This window comes from Ranitomeya variabilis, chromosome 6 (assembly GCF_051348905.1).
Source record: "Ranitomeya variabilis isolate aRanVar5 chromosome 6, aRanVar5.hap1, whole genome shotgun sequence".
Classification (NCBI taxonomy): Eukaryota; Metazoa; Chordata; class Amphibia; order Anura; family Dendrobatidae; genus Ranitomeya; species Ranitomeya variabilis.
The window spans coordinates 366,084,302-366,102,044 of record NC_135237.1 but is presented as its reverse complement, the minus strand read 5'-3'; the positions used below and the strand labels follow the sequence as shown (position 1 = coordinate 366,102,044).

At 40.6% G+C, this 17,743-nt stretch overlaps 1 protein-coding gene across 9 annotated transcripts in view; it reads left to right on the top strand.

Annotated features, from left to right (window-relative positions):
- The window catches only part of RIPOR2 (RHO family interacting cell polarization regulator 2), a 254,439-nt gene that overhangs the window by 123,747 nt on the left and 112,949 nt on the right, over positions 1 to 17,743 (top strand). For all 9 annotated transcript variants that reach the window (XM_077269995.1, XM_077269990.1, XM_077269993.1 and 6 more), the window contains exons 3-6: positions 7,738 to 7,893; positions 11,686 to 11,764; positions 11,961 to 11,984; positions 14,669 to 14,722. In XM_077269995.1, the coding sequence (XP_077126110.1) occupies positions 7,738 to 7,893; positions 11,686 to 11,764; positions 11,961 to 11,984; positions 14,669 to 14,722 (313 nt within the window). The remainder of the gene's footprint in view (positions 1 to 7,737; positions 7,894 to 11,685; positions 11,765 to 11,960; positions 11,985 to 14,668; positions 14,723 to 17,743) is intronic.

Sequence of the window (17,743 nt, the reverse complement as noted above, 5' to 3'; positions counted from 1 at the left end):
AAAAAATATTAAAGTGTAAAAATATTTTTTAAAAATCCCCAAATTAAGAGCAAAAACTGAAAAAATATTTAATCCAATAAATAAATTTTATTTATGTAAGAAAAAAAAAGTACACATTTGGTATCACTACGTCTGGAACAACTCAACTTTATAAACCTGTCCCACTAGTTAATCCCTTCATTGAACACCGTAGAAAAAATAAACGAGGCAAAAACTATGCTTTATCATACCACCGAACACAATGTGAAATAAATCAAAAAGGCGAATGTAAATAAAAATGGTACGGCTGAAAACATAATCTTGTCCTGCAGAAAACAAAACACCATAAATCTCTGTAATTGGAAAAGTAAAAAAGTTATAGCTTTCAGAATAAAGCGTTGCTAAAACTTATTTTTTTCTATAAAATTATTTTTGTGTAAAAGCATCAAAACATAAAAATAAAAGATATAAACGAGGTATCGCTGTATTCGTGACCCGAAGAATAAAGCTGCTTTATCATTTTTTTGTTTTGTTTTTGTTTTTGATTTGTTTTAAATCAGTGATATAATAAACTTATTTCTTGTTAAGATTTTGGTGAAAAATGTACTTTTAAATCATGACTGAAAATAATACCGTAATTAGAAACAAACTCTGTGATACTGTGCCATTTCTGGTCTCTTGGATTTATTTAAATTATGTCATGTCCTCAGCAGGCTGCATTGTTTATCTGAAAAGCAAAGGATCCTCCAGTGGGGGAGGAAACCGGCAGAGATGGATGGGCTATCTCACTTCTTAGGAATAGATCCTATACAAATCCCTAAAGGTACCTTATGCAAATTGCCTCATCTGAGAAAAAGAGGACTTAACTCTATAGCGCCACCTGTTGGAAGTAGCGATCCTACAAATCACAATCAACCCTTTAACGAGTCGTGCAATATGACTTAGGATAAAAGCCAAATCAGTATCTCAATTCGCAGACACGGTGTTTCGGGCTGTTGGCCCTCGTCAGTGCGAAGCATGAGAATTGATTTGGCTAGGTGAGAGGCTCTGGACTGGGGTCTAAGGGGTAACGTTTCTCCTTATGGAGAGTGACATACCAACTCTGGCTTGTCAAGGTAAGGAGGCTTATTTGCCGTACAATGCTCCTCTGGGAATTTAAATATGCAAATTGCCTCTTCTGAGAAAAAGACCCCAGTCCAGAGCCTCTCACCTAGCCAAATCAGTTCTCATGCTTCGCACTGACGAGGGCCAACAGCCCGAAACACCGTGTCTGCGAATTGAGATACTGATTTGGCTTTTATCCTAAGTCATATTGCACGACTCGTTAAAGGGTTGATTGTGACTTGTAGGATCGCTACTTCCAACAGGTGGCGCTATAGAGTTAAGTCCTCTTTTTCTCCGAAGAGGCAATTTGCATATTTAAATTCCCAGAGGAGCATTGTACGGCAAATAAGCCTCCTTACCTTGACAAGCCAGAGTTGGTATGTCACTCTCCATAAGGAGAAACGTTACCCCTTAGACTAAAGGTACCTTCACACTAAGCGACTTTGCAGCGAGAACGACGACGATCCGTGACATTGCAGCGTCCTGGATAGCGATCTCGTTGTGTTTGACACGCAGCAGCGATCTGGATCCCGCTGTGATATCGCTGGTCGGAGCTAGAAGTCCAGAACTTTATTTCGTCGCTGATCACCCGCTGTCATTGCTGGATCGGTGTGTGTGACGCCGATCCAGCGATGTGTTCACTTGTAACCAGGGTAAATATCGGGTTACTAAGTGCAGGGCCGCGCTTAGTAACCCGATATTTACCCTGGTTACCATTGTAAAAGTTAAAAAAATAAAATAAAAGGTACATACTCACATTCTGATGTCTGTCACGTCCCCCGGCGTCCACAGGGTTACGCGCTGCTGCTCAGAGCTTCCTGCACTGAATGTGTCAGCGCCGGCAGTAAACAGCTCCGGCAGTAAAGCAGAGCACAGCGGTGACGTCACCGCTGTGCTCTGCTTTACTGCCGGCACTGACACATTCAGTGCAGAAAGCTCTGAGCGGCAGCGCGTAACCCTGTGGACGCCGGGGGATGTGACAGACATCAGAATGTGAGTATGTACTGTTTTTTTTTTTTTTTTTTTTTTTAACTTTTACAATGGTAACCAGGGTAAATATCGGGTTACTAAGTGCGGCCCTGCGCTTAGTAACCCGATGTTTACCCTGGTTACCCGGGTGCTGCAGGGGGACTTCGGCATCGTTGAAGACAGTTTCAACGATGCCGAAGTCGTTCCCCTGATCGTTGGTCACTGGAGAGAGCTGTCTGTGTGACAGCTCCCCAGCGACCACACAACGACTTACCAACGATCACGGCCAGGTCGTATCGCTGGTCGTGATCGTTGGTAAGTCGTTTAGTGTAACGGTACCTTAACTTGCTTGTGCCTGCTAGGTCAACATCACTACCTTAGAGAGGAAGGAGACAGGCTTTGCTGTCACCCAGCCTGGTTTTCCAATGACCCAAAGGGATTTTTTTGCAGTTACCTCCTTTGTCAAATTTTTCTCTGAAAAATCTCCAGAGGCATGGCTGGTTACTTTCCTGTATTAAGAAGCTTGTGTGACTCAGTTGTATCCTGTGAGATTTCATTAGTTCCTGTCTATACTTTTTCCAAAAAATTGTTGGGGTCCCAACACTAGCTCACCACAGCCCCACCATATATGGGCCCGCTACCCCATAGTGCCCCCGTAAAACTTCCTCTATCATTATTAAGCAATTAAAACAAAACATAATAAGGTTAGGAAATTGTTTATGGCGGTTATGCATAATGTTGAAATTAAATGACAACCCCTTTCAAATTTAAAAATGGGTGCAATATGGCATCGAGAACCTTCATTAAAAATTGCAAATCATTCAGATAGAAGACCAGAAAATTAAGAAAAACAAAACAGTGTTCAGCATACATGACTACACCCCAGCAGAGTTGTCCGAAAACCTTTTTTATAGTTTTAATTTCAGAATCAACATTTTGTGGCTTACCGTACTACAGAACAATTCCACAGATCTAGGCTATTTATTCTAAATAAGATTATTTTACACACCCAAAAAAGTAATTTTCATAACAAATATATTCGTTACAATGTTGCTACAAAATTACATCTACGCAGCAGCGTCTTCTGATAGGGGTTGAAAAAAATCAATGTGCAAGTTTACTGCAATTAGCTAGACGTATAAAGCCAAATCTGTGTGTTTCCCTTAACACAATACAACATACTTTATAGAGGAATGGCATGCTGTTGTCCACAAAGGAAGCCTCTCCTAAAACCCATGCACAAAAAAAGCCCAACTCAATTTGCCAGGGTCTGTGGTGGAAAATCTGAAGATTACAGGAACTCTGGAGTGATGAGATAAAAGATAAATGTTTTTGGAACTGATAGCTCAAAAACTGTGTGGTGTCACAAAAGTCCAGAGGGTTTGGCGTAGTGACCAGCGGTAACCTCAAGATGTCCCGCTGGTCACTGATGCTGCACTCACAGCAGCTCATTCTCCAAAGTTCTCAGCCTGAACGGTCGCATCTTGGCCGCATACAGGTTGAAAACTGTTTGTCCCACGCAGTATTCCATGTCTGAGGATAAAGTAAAGGACAGGTGAGGGATATGTTTGTTTTTTAATTGTTTTATTACAGGAGACCATGGCTTCAATGGAATGGGCGTTACGTTAGTATAACTGTTTATTTTTTAGCAAAAAAAGTGTGTTTTTGTTTTTATTTCAAATAACAACAAACTTTTTATTCTGGCTGTATATTTACAATATAATTATAGGATTAGTAATGGATAGGTGTCTTATACAACGCCTGGAAAAAATTATGGGATCACTGGCCTTGAAGGATGTTCATTCAGTTGTTTAATTTTGTAGAAAAAAAAGCAGATCACAGACATGGCACAAAACTAACGTCATTTCAAATGGCAACTTTCTGGCTTTAAGAAACACTAAAAGAAATCAAGAACAAAAAATGTGTTGGTCAGTAATGGTTACTTTTTTAACCAGGCATAAGGGAAAAATTATGGAATCATGAAAACCAACAAACAAAAAAACACTCCAAAACATCACTAGTGTTTTGTTGCACCACCTCTGGCTTTTATAACTGCTTGCAGTTTCTGAGGCATGGACTTGATGAGTGTCAAACAGTACTCTTCATCAATCTGGCTCCAACTTTCTCTGACTGCTGTTGCCAGATCAGCTTTGCAGGTTGGAGCCTTGTCATGGACCATTTTCTTCAACTTCCACCAAAGATTTTCAATTGGATTGAGATCCAGACTATTTGCAGGCCATGACATTGACCAGGATGCATTATCATCTTGAAAAATGATTTCATCATCCCCAAACATCCTTTCAATCGCTGGGTTAAGAAAAGTGTCCAAAATATCAACATATACTTGTGCATTTATTGAAGATGTAATGACAGCCATCTCCCCAGTGCCTTTACCTGACATGCAGCCCCATATCATCAATGACTGTGGTAATTTGCATGTTCTCTTCAGGCAGTCATCTTCATAAATCTCATTGGAACGGCACCAAACAGAAGTTCCAGCATCATCACATTGCCCAATGCAGATTCGTGATTCATCACTGAATATGACTTTCATCCAGTCATCCACAGTCCACGATTGCTTTTCCTTAGCCCATTGTAACCTTGTTTTTTTCTGTTTAGGTGTCAATGATGGCTTTTGTTTAGCTTTTCTGTATGTAAATCCCATTTCCTTTAGGTGGTTTCTTAAGGTACCGTCACACTAAGCGACGCTGCAGCGATAGCGACAACGATGCCGATCGCTGCAGCGTCGCTGTTTGGTCGCTGGAGAGCTGTCACACAGACCGCTCTCCAGCGACCAACGATGCCGAGGTCCCTGGGTAACCAGGGTAAACATCGGGTTGCTAAGCGCAGGGCCGCGCTTAGTAACCCGATGTTTACCCTGGTTACCAGAGTAAAATGTAAAAAAAACAAACAGTACATACTTACATGCGTCCCCCGGCGTCCGCTTCCTGCAATGACTGAGCGCCGGCAGTAGCAGGGCACAGCGGTGACGTCACCGCTGTGCTGTGGTTTCACTTTCACTTTGCGGCGCTCAGTCAGTGTGGGAAGCGGACGCCGGGGGACGCATGTGAGTATGTACTGTTTGTTTTTTTTACATTTTACGCTGGTAACCAGGGTAAACATCGGGTTACTAAGCGCGGCCCTGCGCTTAGTAACCCGATGTTTACCCTGGTTACCAGTGTAAAATATTGCTGGTATCGTTGCTTTTGCTGTCAAACACAACGATACACGGCGATCGGACGACCAAATAAAGTTCTGAACTTTATTCAGCGACCAGCGACATCACAGCAGGATCCTGATCGCTGCTGCGTGTCAAACTAAACGATATCGCTAGCCAGGATGCTGCAACGTCACAGATCGCTAGCGATATCGTTTAGTGTGACGGTACCTTTACAGTTCGGTCACAGACGTTGTCTCCAGTTTCCACTAATTTGTTCCTCATTTGTTTTGTTGTGCATTTCCTGTTTTGGAGACATATTGCTTTAAGTTTCCGGTCTTGACACTATGATGTCTTCCTTGGTCTACCAGTATGTTTGCCTTTAACAACCTTCCCATGTTGTTTGTATTTTGTCCAGATTTTAGACACAGCTGAATGTGAACAACCAACATCTTTTGCAACATCGCGTGATGATTTACCCTCTTTTAAGAGTTTGATATCCTCTCCTTTGTTTCAATTGACATCTCTCGTGTTGGAGCCATGATTCATGTTAGTCCACTTGGTGCAACAGCTCTACAAGGTGTGATCACTCCTTTTTAGATGCAGACTAATGAGCAGATCTAAGTTGATGCAGGTGTTATTTTTGGGTATGAAAATTTACAGGGTGATTCCATAATTTTTTTTCCTCAGAATTGAGTGATTCCATAATTTTTCCCCTATGCTTGGTTAAAAAAAAGTAACCATTACAGACTACCACATTTTTTTTGTTCTTGATTTTTTAGTGTTTCTTAAAGCCAGAAAGTTGCCATTTGAAATGACTTTAGTTTTGTGCCATGTCTGTGATCGGCTTTTATTCTACAAAATTAAACAAATGAATGAACATACTCCAAGGCTGGTGATTGCATAATTTTTTGCCAGGGGTTATAGACACCTCTCCATTACTAAGGCCACAAACATGAACCCCACTTGCCACAGGCCAAGTGTAAAGAGCCGGGCAAAGCGCCAGAATTGGCGCCTCTAGTAGAGGCGCCTTTTCTGGACAGCTGCGGGCTGCTATTTTAAGGCCAAAGGGGTCCAACATCCATGGCACCTTACCAGCCTGAGAATACCATTACCCCCTCAGTTGTCTGCTTTAACTTGGCCAGTAGTCAAAAATGCGGGAGACCCCACCTGTTTTCTTTTAAATTATTTATTTAAATAATTAAACCAGCATGGGGACCCCATATTCTTTTTATTTTTTATTGTTTAGAGCACTGGCTGATGAACACCCCCATCAGCCGCCACCTGCTCTCGCTGTTTAGTGGCAGCAGGCGTAGGCTGATGGGGAAACTAGTTCCATTAGCCAATGCCAGTGATCAGAGGTAAAAAGTTTACCTCTTATCATAGCTGCGGGCTCATGCTTCATTTGACAACATGGTAACCGCAGCACTCTGACCGGTGGTAATGATTTTACCGCCGATCAGAAGCAGTGTTTGCCACGCTGTCATGCAGATGACAGCGTAAGAAATACCAGGTGTTTGGGGTGCAGAACCCGAACAGTAACACTGACTTCCAAGTGAAATCTGTGTTCAGGGTCTGTGCCCAAACAGTAGGTGTTAGGTACAGACCCTGAACTTTACTGTTCGGGTTCGCCCATCTCTACCCAGGATCCCTAAAGGTCAATAGATCTGTTTCTCATTTCCATCAAGATGGATACAAAATTGGTATCACGCTGGTATAGCATTCAATCTTGTGTATGTACATTATGTAGTGCCATAAATTTGGTTCCAGAGTTTTGCCATCTGGCCAATCACCAGTTGCATTTCTGTTTAGCATAGTTGTAATCTACCTGTCTTCCATACTTGTTAAAGTGCGGTTGTGCTTCCCATGTCTTCTAAATCTTATATCTTTGCTTTAAATAATTACAAAAAAAAAAAGACAGGACCGAGGAGAATGGGTCCCAATGATCATGATATGGCATTTCAGAAAGGAGTATACGAGTTGGGGGTAGCCATTTGTGCATGTGGCTTTCTCCATTGCAGTTTATGAAGATTGTAAGATGCTAGGCAGTTACCATAATCTTTAGCGCAAACACAATGCATGTATGTGGCCCTTATGGTAATTTAAGTGTTGATTGGGGAAGAGGACTCCATAGCATCAAATGGTTTGAGTACTGGAAGTTTATTTTGCACCTGTCTTAAAACATCAAAAGTGTATCCCATATGTGTCAATGTCTCGCAGTAATTTCCCTTACATATTTTAATGCAGGTCTTTTAAAAGTGGTTTTGGTTCATTAATGTGACCCTCAGTCATAGAATGGTTGTGTACCCATGACCTAGCACCCCATTTTTTTTCTGCAGTGTTATATTTTGACTCACATGTTTATTTTATATATTTCTCTAAAAGTGTGAATAGGATATTTTGCCTTCGGTCGGATCTGCCTTAAATTTGCCTTCGGTTACATACAGTATGTGCATATCCTGACAAGTTTACTTTTTTTTTTCTTTTCTTTTTTAAAGCTCATTTGATCTGTGTTTTTATTTTAACAGATGCAATTCTTTTCTTGGGAACTCTTCAATTCCAAAAAAGCCACAAGCAAAGCAGAAGAAAATGCATAATCTGGGCCACAAAAACAGCAGCGCTTCCAAAGAACCTCAGCCAGAAAGAGTGGAAGAAATATACAGCGCCTTAAAAAATGGTCTTGAGTAAGTTATGAATAAATATTGATATATGTATAAGTTGTAAAACCACTCATCTATACAGTAGATACAATTGTCTGAACTGGAAGTCTGCTCTGACGGAATAGTAAAGACTTGTTTAACAATGTCGCGTGACCGCCGGGGACTCCGTGGCAACATCGGAGGATTGGCACCTGTCCAGGAGGAAAGTATTGTTTACTCCAGATGGGCAAAGAGAACTAACTGAAAGGATATTGCCCAAATCTAATGTATTGAATGGTCTCTTACAGGGTTGATTAACTCTTCACTTCATCATTCTGTTGCCCACTTAGTGCTAACTCTTCTGTTGCCAAGTTTCCACCTCTGTCCACCTCTCTTTCATACATATACTGTGCATCCAACCTTAACACCATCATGGTTTCTCATTTATTCTCCATTTTAAATCCAAGTAGATTTTTAAGTATTATAACCTATTAACTATAAACTTGTACCTTCTTTATTGTATTAGTGATGGCGTTCTACTTTGATCAACACAACCACCATTATGTTTACCTGTTACTGCTCATCATGGGGCCTTTGGTGGAACTGCAGACTACTCAGTACAGATGTTGTTTACCCTTAAACTGAAAAGGAGTACCTCAAAGCCGCAGTTCTCCCGCTACCGATGTTTCTTGATGGCAAAGTGTAGATTGTATAGGTTCCTTGATGTTTGTTTATTTGTTGAAGTAATATCCAAATAAAACTTTCTAGTTTGAAAGAAAAACGCTACTTGGTTTTTCCTCCTGGAAATATGCCTCTAAAAAAAGTTATTTTTAGAAGGAATGATAGTTTATCCAAGAACATTTTTAAATGGGGTTGCTTGTTCCTGCAACCATATTTGCATATCAGCCTTTACTAGCACGGATCTAAATAACCAGAAATCGCCCATAGTGGGTTTTGGAGAGCAAAATTGTCAAGATGTGCTGTAGTGAATAGTCTAATCCATTCCCGATAACACTGGATTGCCTGACAGGTTGGTAGACCGTGATATAGATTTGATTCCTTTGCGTGACTCTTAAAGCATTTGAGTATAGTATAAATACTCATTCTGAAGCCCTTCAATAGGGCACAGTATGCCCCGTGACTGATTTTTATTGCATTTCAAAATTGGCTGCTTATGTTATTTGATGTGTGAATTCTAGGGAGTCATTGTACTATTTAGTCGGGGGTCTATCTGTGATGTATATAGTAAGTGGTAGTATTTTGTGATTTGTCTCTCCCCACCTGTCCCATTGTGTGCCAAGTATATTGGACTTGGCTCCAGTCTCTGTCCCTGAGTTATAGCCTGTGGTATATAGCTCCTAACCTGTGGATATGAGAAGAGATGCATGGGAATATTTTGTTTAATTTCCTCCACAGTTGGGATCTTTTTTTGTTACATGTTTGTGTTGTGAAGATTCCGTGCCGCCTCCAGATTTTAATATGACCTGTTGGTCACCATCTTGGAAGATCTGATTACTTACAATTCATGTACAGATGTACCAAAGGCGATACATGTGGTTGATTCCTAATTTTGTTCCAAGCCTTCCAGGTTGCATACAATAGGGTGTTGTATTTCATGTCTTCGGTCATTTGTGCATGTGGTGTGTGTAGGAGGTTGGGTAATGACGAGCAGGTTTTCAACATTTGCTGTTCTAACATGATTAATGCATAATTTGATGCCTGCCATATCCAGTGATGCATACTTAAACTTGGGCTGTTATAATTTAATGTCTGATATTTTTAAAATGTTTACCTCCATCCTCTCTCCACTCTTGTACTATGTTTTAAGTGATTCCTGGTTTCCCTGCCCTCTCCATATAAACGGGTGACCTGGATAGTTTGTGTCCTTCTTCTTTCAGTTTTAACTAGATAGACAATGAGACAAGCCAAGGTTGCTATGCCGTCTTTACTGTCACCTTGAGGAGATTCACCCTTCATAAAGATGTTATGTTAGTGTCCGCCTCAGTTGTATTTATGGTTCAATGTTGGCATAGTATTACTGTTGTGGACATCTAGTGATCTGTACCACCTGGTACTGTATGGGGATTTTAACATCTGACTGTATCTTGGTGAATGTCATCTGAGTACAGTCTCATTTCTGCAAAAGCCGACAATGGAGAAGATGGAGTAATTAACTTTTCTACACCTTTGCTTCAATTTTTCTCATGTGAGGGAATTGGATCACACTAAGCTGGGGCACTGCTCCCAGTTTTGAGCAGTGTGTCATTAAAGGGGCTGTCCACTACTAGGTCCGCCCCATCTCAATCTGAATGTTTATTCACGTTAAAATAACCCTTTTACTCCCCTCCGGTACCAGCGCAGTTCCAGTGGCATCTGTGCTTGCTCTCCTGGGGCTCACGTTGGGTTGTTGCGTTTTGTGAGCGCTGCACCCAATCAGTGCTGGCTTCACGGTCCCCACCTTCAGCTGTATCGAACATCAACAGGAACTCCGAGTTCTTGAATGTTTCCTGTTGTGTTTTTTTTTTCCACTTATGAATTAATAGTTAATAATTTGGCCGCTCGATACAGCTTTGGACGTTGCCCAAATTATCAGGATGATAATGTTCCTCGTGCCTATAACATACAATGGTATGTTATGAAATGTGTCTAGTACGTCAGTCGAAGTATGTCGGGAATTTTGATATTTTGGGTACTAGGTATTTGATCCCTTAAATTTAATTTATGCTTATATTTTTCTCACTTCACTTCACCAATTTAGAATATTTAGTGCTGATGTATCACACACAAATCGGATTACAAAAATATTTAACCACCGGTTCTAATGTTACAAAATGAGTAAAAATCCAAGGGGGAGGGGTGAATAATTTTGCAAGCCAGTGTAGATGTTGTGTGGGGATTGCTTACCATTTTATCTAGACTTGTACAGTGTACTACTTTGAAGCCCCCTCCCAACATTGAGTAATCAGCGAACAGGCCTGGTAGTAGATTTATATGTTCCACTGAATATCTACCTGGGTCACTTATGTCGTGCTCTGTCATGCCGTGTAATCTTTCCTGATCAGTATTACTACCCCTGTAGATGCAGAAATGTGTGGTGCTGTGTAGCATGAGTTTATTCAGGGTGCGTTTATAAAGGGATCAATCTGATCCCCTGACACTTTTAAACTGTGCTCAGTATTGTGTTGGCGACCTGATTTTCTGGATGACTGAATATGTATAGGTTTGCATTGTTCACTGCAGGTTTGATGCATTATATATACGACTACAAATCTGTAAACAGTAGTATAAGGCAAAGATCTCATTTTCCTAAATACTACTTTTTTTTTTTTTTTTTGTCTCCAATCCCAGTTTCGTTATAATAAATAAATAAACAATCAAATTCAAAAACCCTATTGTGGAGCTAAGGCTTGCAAGTGATACAATTTGGATTATTTCTGTTTTGGCTAGAAAATGCAGCTGAATGATGACATCCTGTGAATCCATCCATAGGGCCGCATTTAAACCAATTTGACCATCCATATGAGTTTTCCTGGCTAAATATCATCCGTTCATAACTTTATTTTACTACATATTTTTTCCAGGACAGAATTTTCGAGAACAGATGTAGAGGAGGCCTAATGACCTTCTATCTCCTGTTAGTGAGAACATGATCATCCATAACAGATGGAATATTGATATCTACTTTAATGTATGTTTGGTTGATACTAACATGATTTTGTAGTGCCTTTCTTCAGTAGAATGTCGGCTTTCATATATGTGAATTACCCATAAGCTGTGGTTCCTATAATAGGCTGACTTAATTACTAATGATGCCTGGTGTTTGATTTCTGTTGATAGTGAGTGCCTGGAAGTTCATCAGACTGAGCTAGACAAGCTGACTGCCCAACTAAAGGACATGAAGAGAAATTCAAGACTGGTAAGTCGCCAGCACTGGAATTTATCCTGGAGTTTGTGTGGACAACCACCGATGACTGCCATAGAAACTCGAGCCGTGCACACTGTAGTGTATCCTAGATGGTGACACTGTCGCCCAGCGCTGATTTCTGTACCCAAAGTAGAATATTTAATATAATTATTGTAGCTGACATTGATGTATCAATTTTTCATTTTAGGGGGTCTTGTATGATCTGGATAAGGTATGTGTTTCTACATGTCTTGCTATTTGTTTTGGATAGGGCTTGTCAATTATAAATTTAGTACCCATGTAAAAAATACTCATGATCTTTACACGTCATGGTTTACATTTGATAAATTCGCATTGAATAATTTCATAAATTGCTGCCTACACATGTAGAGCAGTGGCGATTTTTACATCAACGTATTTTATCATTCGTGTAAATTAGTATGTTTGATTTTGGACATTCTGAATGCAATTATTGAAAAAAGCATAGTGATCAAAAACTGTTCATGTTGTAAATATTAGTAAAACAGGTAATTCCTGCACTATGTAAATTACTATTAATAATCACATTTGTCATGTTTTTTTGTGCTGCCTCTTCAGATTCTCATATTGATTTTGGTGATTAGTATGTGTAATTTATAGCTGTGAAAACGTGACCGTTTCAAAGAACATCAGGTCCACTTTCAAAACTCACTTCTTGAAAAAAGTTATGAAACAAGACTTCCTTTTTCATCTTAGTTCACTGTGCGGCCAGAGTGTAGCAATATCCATTCTTGCTTGAGATTCCAAGATCTGATGTTACATTTTCTGTTTAGCAACAAGACCTTTTTGCAAAGCATAGTTGTCAATTACCTGTTTAGGTCACACAATAGCTTGGACACAATCTCTTCACCTACAAACTGTTCAGAGACTTCAAGGGGTTGTCCTTCCAAAATGAAAAGTCTGCAGTCACTCTGTGTTACTGCAGATTTATGAATTCCCCAGCACACGCCCTGTGCGCTGTGGGGATTCACCGATTTCTGAGCCGGGAACGGCTGTGATGTATGCCTTTTATACATTCTCCCGTCACATCCAAACATAGACTAGCTGTGAACAGGTGCTAACCTATAGTCAGCAACTCATATACAATCAAAAAAATAAGGCAGCACTCTGTAGTGGCAAAATTTGCAAACATGAAATATGAAAATTGAATTGCATTACTGCAAAAGAAGTATGAAAAATTGATAAAATTTAGCGCATAAATTGTCTAATTCATGTGTACCTGGTAGCCACGATAAGGCATTTTTCGTTTACCAGGACCTAACAATGCCAATCCTTGCTTAGAATAAAGTCTTCATCTGTATGGGAACTTGTGAATCCTCTCTTAGACTAAAATCTATATCTCTGTGGAGGGGTAGGGTCCTGCCTTGATTAAAAACGCAAGTAGCGAAGAGGCGAAGTGCTCAGTCAGAAGGCTAATGAATAGTGATGAGCGAATACACTCATTACTCAAGATTTCTCAAGCATTTTCGGGGGTCCTCCGAGTATTTTTTAGTGCTCGGAGATTTAGTTTTTCTTGCCGCAGCTGAATTATTTACATCTGATAGCAAGCATAAGTACATGTGTGGATTCCCTAGCAACCAGGCAACCCCTATATGCACTTATGCTGGCTAACAGATATAAATCATTCAGCTGCGGCAAGAAAAACTAAATCTCCAAGCACTAAAAAATACTCGGAGGACCCGAGCATGCTCGAGAAATCTCGAGTAACGAGTATATTTGCTCATCACTACTAATGATTACAAATTCATAGCCTCTTAGCTACAGGCGTTTTTAATCAATGCAGGACCCTACTCCTCCACAGAGATATAGATTTTAGTCTAAGATAGGATTCACAGGTTCCCATACAGATGAAGACTTTATTCTAAGCAAGAATTGGCATTGTTAGGACCTGGTAAACGAGAAATGCCTTATCGTGGATACCGGGTACACATGAATTGGCCAGTTTATGCAATAAACTTTCTAAATTTTTCTAGTGCAGTAATGTAAATCAGTTTTCATGTTTGCAAGTTTTGGCGCTACAGAGTGCTGCCTTATTTATTTGTTTATACATACTCCCGTGCAGAACCCATCTAGTTGGCGTGGATTAGCTCAATCACCGTGCCCCGTCTAGTGATTCAGCTGTCTATTGGACGTGGCTCGCTCAATAAAAGTGTATGGAGCGAGGCTGCGTCCCACTACACTGGCTCTTCTCGGGAGTATGTATAACACATACATCACCGCCATTCCCAGCTCAGAAACCACCGAATTCCATAGCACACAGTGCATGCGCTGGGGGGATTCCTAAATCTGCAGTCACACACATTGACTGCAGACTTATCATTTCTTACACCACCCAACCCCTTTAGGGTATGTGCACACGCTGCGGATTACTCTGGGGATTTTTCCAGACCGATTTTGGTAAATCCGCAGGTAAACCGCACTGCGGATTTCCTGCGGAATTACCGCGATTTTTTTTTTTTGCGGATTCCACCTGCGGTTTTACACCTGCGGATTTCTATTATGGAGCAGGTGTAAACCGCTGCGGAATCCGCACAAAGAATTGACATGCTGCGGAATAAACAACGCTACGTTTCCATGCGTTTTTTTCCGCAGCATGTGCACTGCGGATTTTGTTTTCCATAGGTATACATGGTACTGTAAACTCATGGAAAAATGCTGCGACTCTGCAGAGTCAAAACCGCTGCGGATCCGCAGCAAAATCCGCAACATAACCTAAAAGAATGGCCAGGGAAGTGTAGGATAACTAAGTATCTACACATCCACAGCTCAGAGAGCTCTTGAAAATATTTTTCGTACAAATCGGATAGCGATTTGTTTTAGCTTCACAATTTGGTAGTGTGTATTAACAAAAGAAATGCAATTTTTTTTTTTTCATAGCAAATCAAGACTATTGAAAGATATATAAGGCGACTGGAGTTTCACATGAGTAAGGTAATTTAATCAGAAACATGAAGATAGTGTGTGGTTTTTTTTTTTTTTTTTAATCATGCAATTGCCAATAAGAAACCAATAGATTAAAGCTGTGATTACACTACAAATTATCATGATTGAATTTTCTTGTGACTTTCCTTTTAATTAACCCTTTTATAATTTTGCACTTTTTTCTTTTTTTCTTACTACTTTTCCACGAGGCATACCTTTTTTTTTTTTCGCATCAACATAGCCATATAAGGGCTTGTTTTTTGCAGGATTATTATTTTTTTTTTTTTAAATAATAAAAAATGTACCGCATCTTTCGGACTATAAGACGCACAGGACCATAAGATGCACCCCAAATTTTCAGAAGGAAAATGGGGGAGGAAATTAATGTGTTAAATGGGGGTCCGTCTTACAGTCCTGAATTCAGCTTACCCGTGGGGATAGGCAGTGGAGTCACAGGGGGTGTTTGGTGGTCCGGAGATTATGTGACCCAGACTGGTGTGCAGGTTCAGCGGTACAGGGGGCTACGGCAACATTTTGTGAAAGCCCGGAGCCCCCGGACATCCATTGCTGTGATGCGGTGGTCTCCGGGAAAACCCATCCCAGTCTGGTGCTGCAGGGCGACTATCTCGCTCCCATCCCAGCCTGCTGCTGCAGGTTTGGCAGTGCTCGGTGGTGTGGGGTCTCCGGCACCATTTTATGAAAGCCCGAAGCCCTCGCACTTCTATTGCCTCGATGCTGTGGGCTCCAGGAAAATGGCCTCCAGAGGCAGCACAGGCGCAGATTGGGACCTCTGCAATGAGATCTCAAAGCCGACATCTCAATCTGCGCCTTTGCCGCCTCCGGCTTGCCTTTTTCCCAGAGGCCACAGCATCGAGGCAATAGAAGTTCGGGGGCTTTGGGCTTTCACAAAATGTTGCCAGAGCCCCCCGCACTAGGCTGGGATCCGGAGCAAGATCATCGCCCTGCAGCGTCAGATCACCAGAAGAATTGCCCAACTACCACTGCCACCACGCTAACTGTAAGTACATTTCGACTATATAAGACGCACCCCCGTTTTCCCCACAAATTTTGCGGGAAAAAAGTGTCTTATAGTCCGAAAAATACGGGTAGTTAAATGGTTAAAAAAAAAATACTCAATTCAGCTATTGTGTGTTTTTTTTTTTTTTTTTTTTCTTTTTTAACAACATTCATAGTGCAGTAAAAATGACCTGTCAGAATGACTGCAGCAATACCAAACTGGGATGGTTATTATACGTAACACACACACCACATCTGTTTCCTTGCTTTCATTGGTTTTGGGGTTTTTTGTTACATTTTATACTGCTAGGTCCAGGAATATTTGGACAGTGACCGAATATTCATGATTTGACCTCTGCATGCCACTTTTTTTTTTTCTATTTAAAATGAGACAAATGAGATGCCATTGAAGTGTAGACTTTCAGGATTAAATAAAGTGGTTTAACAAAAATATCCAGTGAAACCTTTGGAAATTGCAACCGTTTCTCTACTAAGCCTTCTCATTTCAGGGCTCAAAAGTAAATGGATAAATTAACTTTTCGGTAAATAAAATGTTCATGTTTAATACTTTGTAGAGCATCCTTTGCAAGCAATGACTATCTGAAGTCTGGAAGCCATGGTCAACACCAAACGCTGAGTTTACTCCTTTATGCTGCTTTGCCAGGCCTTTACTGCAGCTGACTTCAGTTGTTTCTTGTTTGTGGGTCTTTCTGTCTTAAATTTTAAGCATGTGAAATGCTGCTCAGTGGGGTGAATTTTCCACTTCTTTGCCTTTGGGTTGCTTTTGCAGTATGTTTTGGGTCATGGTGCATCTGTACTGTGAAGCGCCATCCAATCAACCTTGCTGCATTTGAATCTGAGCAGAAAGTATAGTCCTGTCCATTTCAGAAATCATCCGACTACTTCTGTCTTCAGTCGCATCATCAATAAACACTAGTGTCCCTGTGCCATTAGAAGCCATGCATGCCCAAGCCATCACACTGCCTCCACCAAGTTTTAGAGGATGTGGGTCATGAACCGTTCCAATCCTTCTCCATACTTCCTCCTTCCCATCATTTTGGTACAGGTTGATGTCAGTTGCATCTGTCCAAAGAATGTTTTTTCAGAACTGGGCTGGTTTTTTAGATGTTTATTTGGTAAATCTGGCCTTTCTATTTTTAAGATTGATTGTGGTGAACCCTCTGTATTTGCTCTCATGCAGTCTTCTCTTTATGGTAGACTTAGATACTGAAACACTTACTTCCTGGAGAGTGCTCTTCACTTGGAGGATGTTTTTCAATGAGTTTTTCTTCACCATGGAAAGGATTCTGCAATATTCACCATGATTGTCTTCTGTTGTCATCCAGGCCCTTTTGTTTTCCCTCTCTCCCCAACGCACTTTTTTTTCCCCACAGAATGTTCCAAAATCTTGTGGGATCACTGCAATAGCTTCCAAATACAATTGCCACACCTGAAGTCCGCTCCAGACTTTTTACCTGCTTAATTGATGATGAATTAACGAGGAAATAGCCCATGCAGACCATTTAAAGAGCTTGTGTGATAACTGTCCAATTACTTTAGGCCCCTTTTTAAAAAGAGGCAGCTACATATTAAATAGTTTTAATTCCTAAACCCTTACTCCAATTAGGATGGAAAATGCTCAAATTTAAAGCGAAGAGTCTGAACATTAAGATTGTATTGATTATATAACTATATCATGAATATGTTTTGGTAAAAAGCTAAATTGCCAAATATTATCACGGTCTAAATATTTCTGGACCTAACTGTTTGTAAGATAGTGGCAGCTTCCAAACAGAAGCCGCCTGAAGAATGGTCAGGTCCATTCTTTTCATCTCTTCTTGACTTTTGAAACCTGAAGTAGTTAAAGATGGAACATATGCGTAGCAATGTCAAAACTATTAGCTCTACATATGTTACAGTAATTATAGTTAAAATTTATTGAGCACTTTTTCAGGCATGTTCCAGGCAGAGTACAACTGAAAAAAGACATTGTGTGCACATACCCATACGATG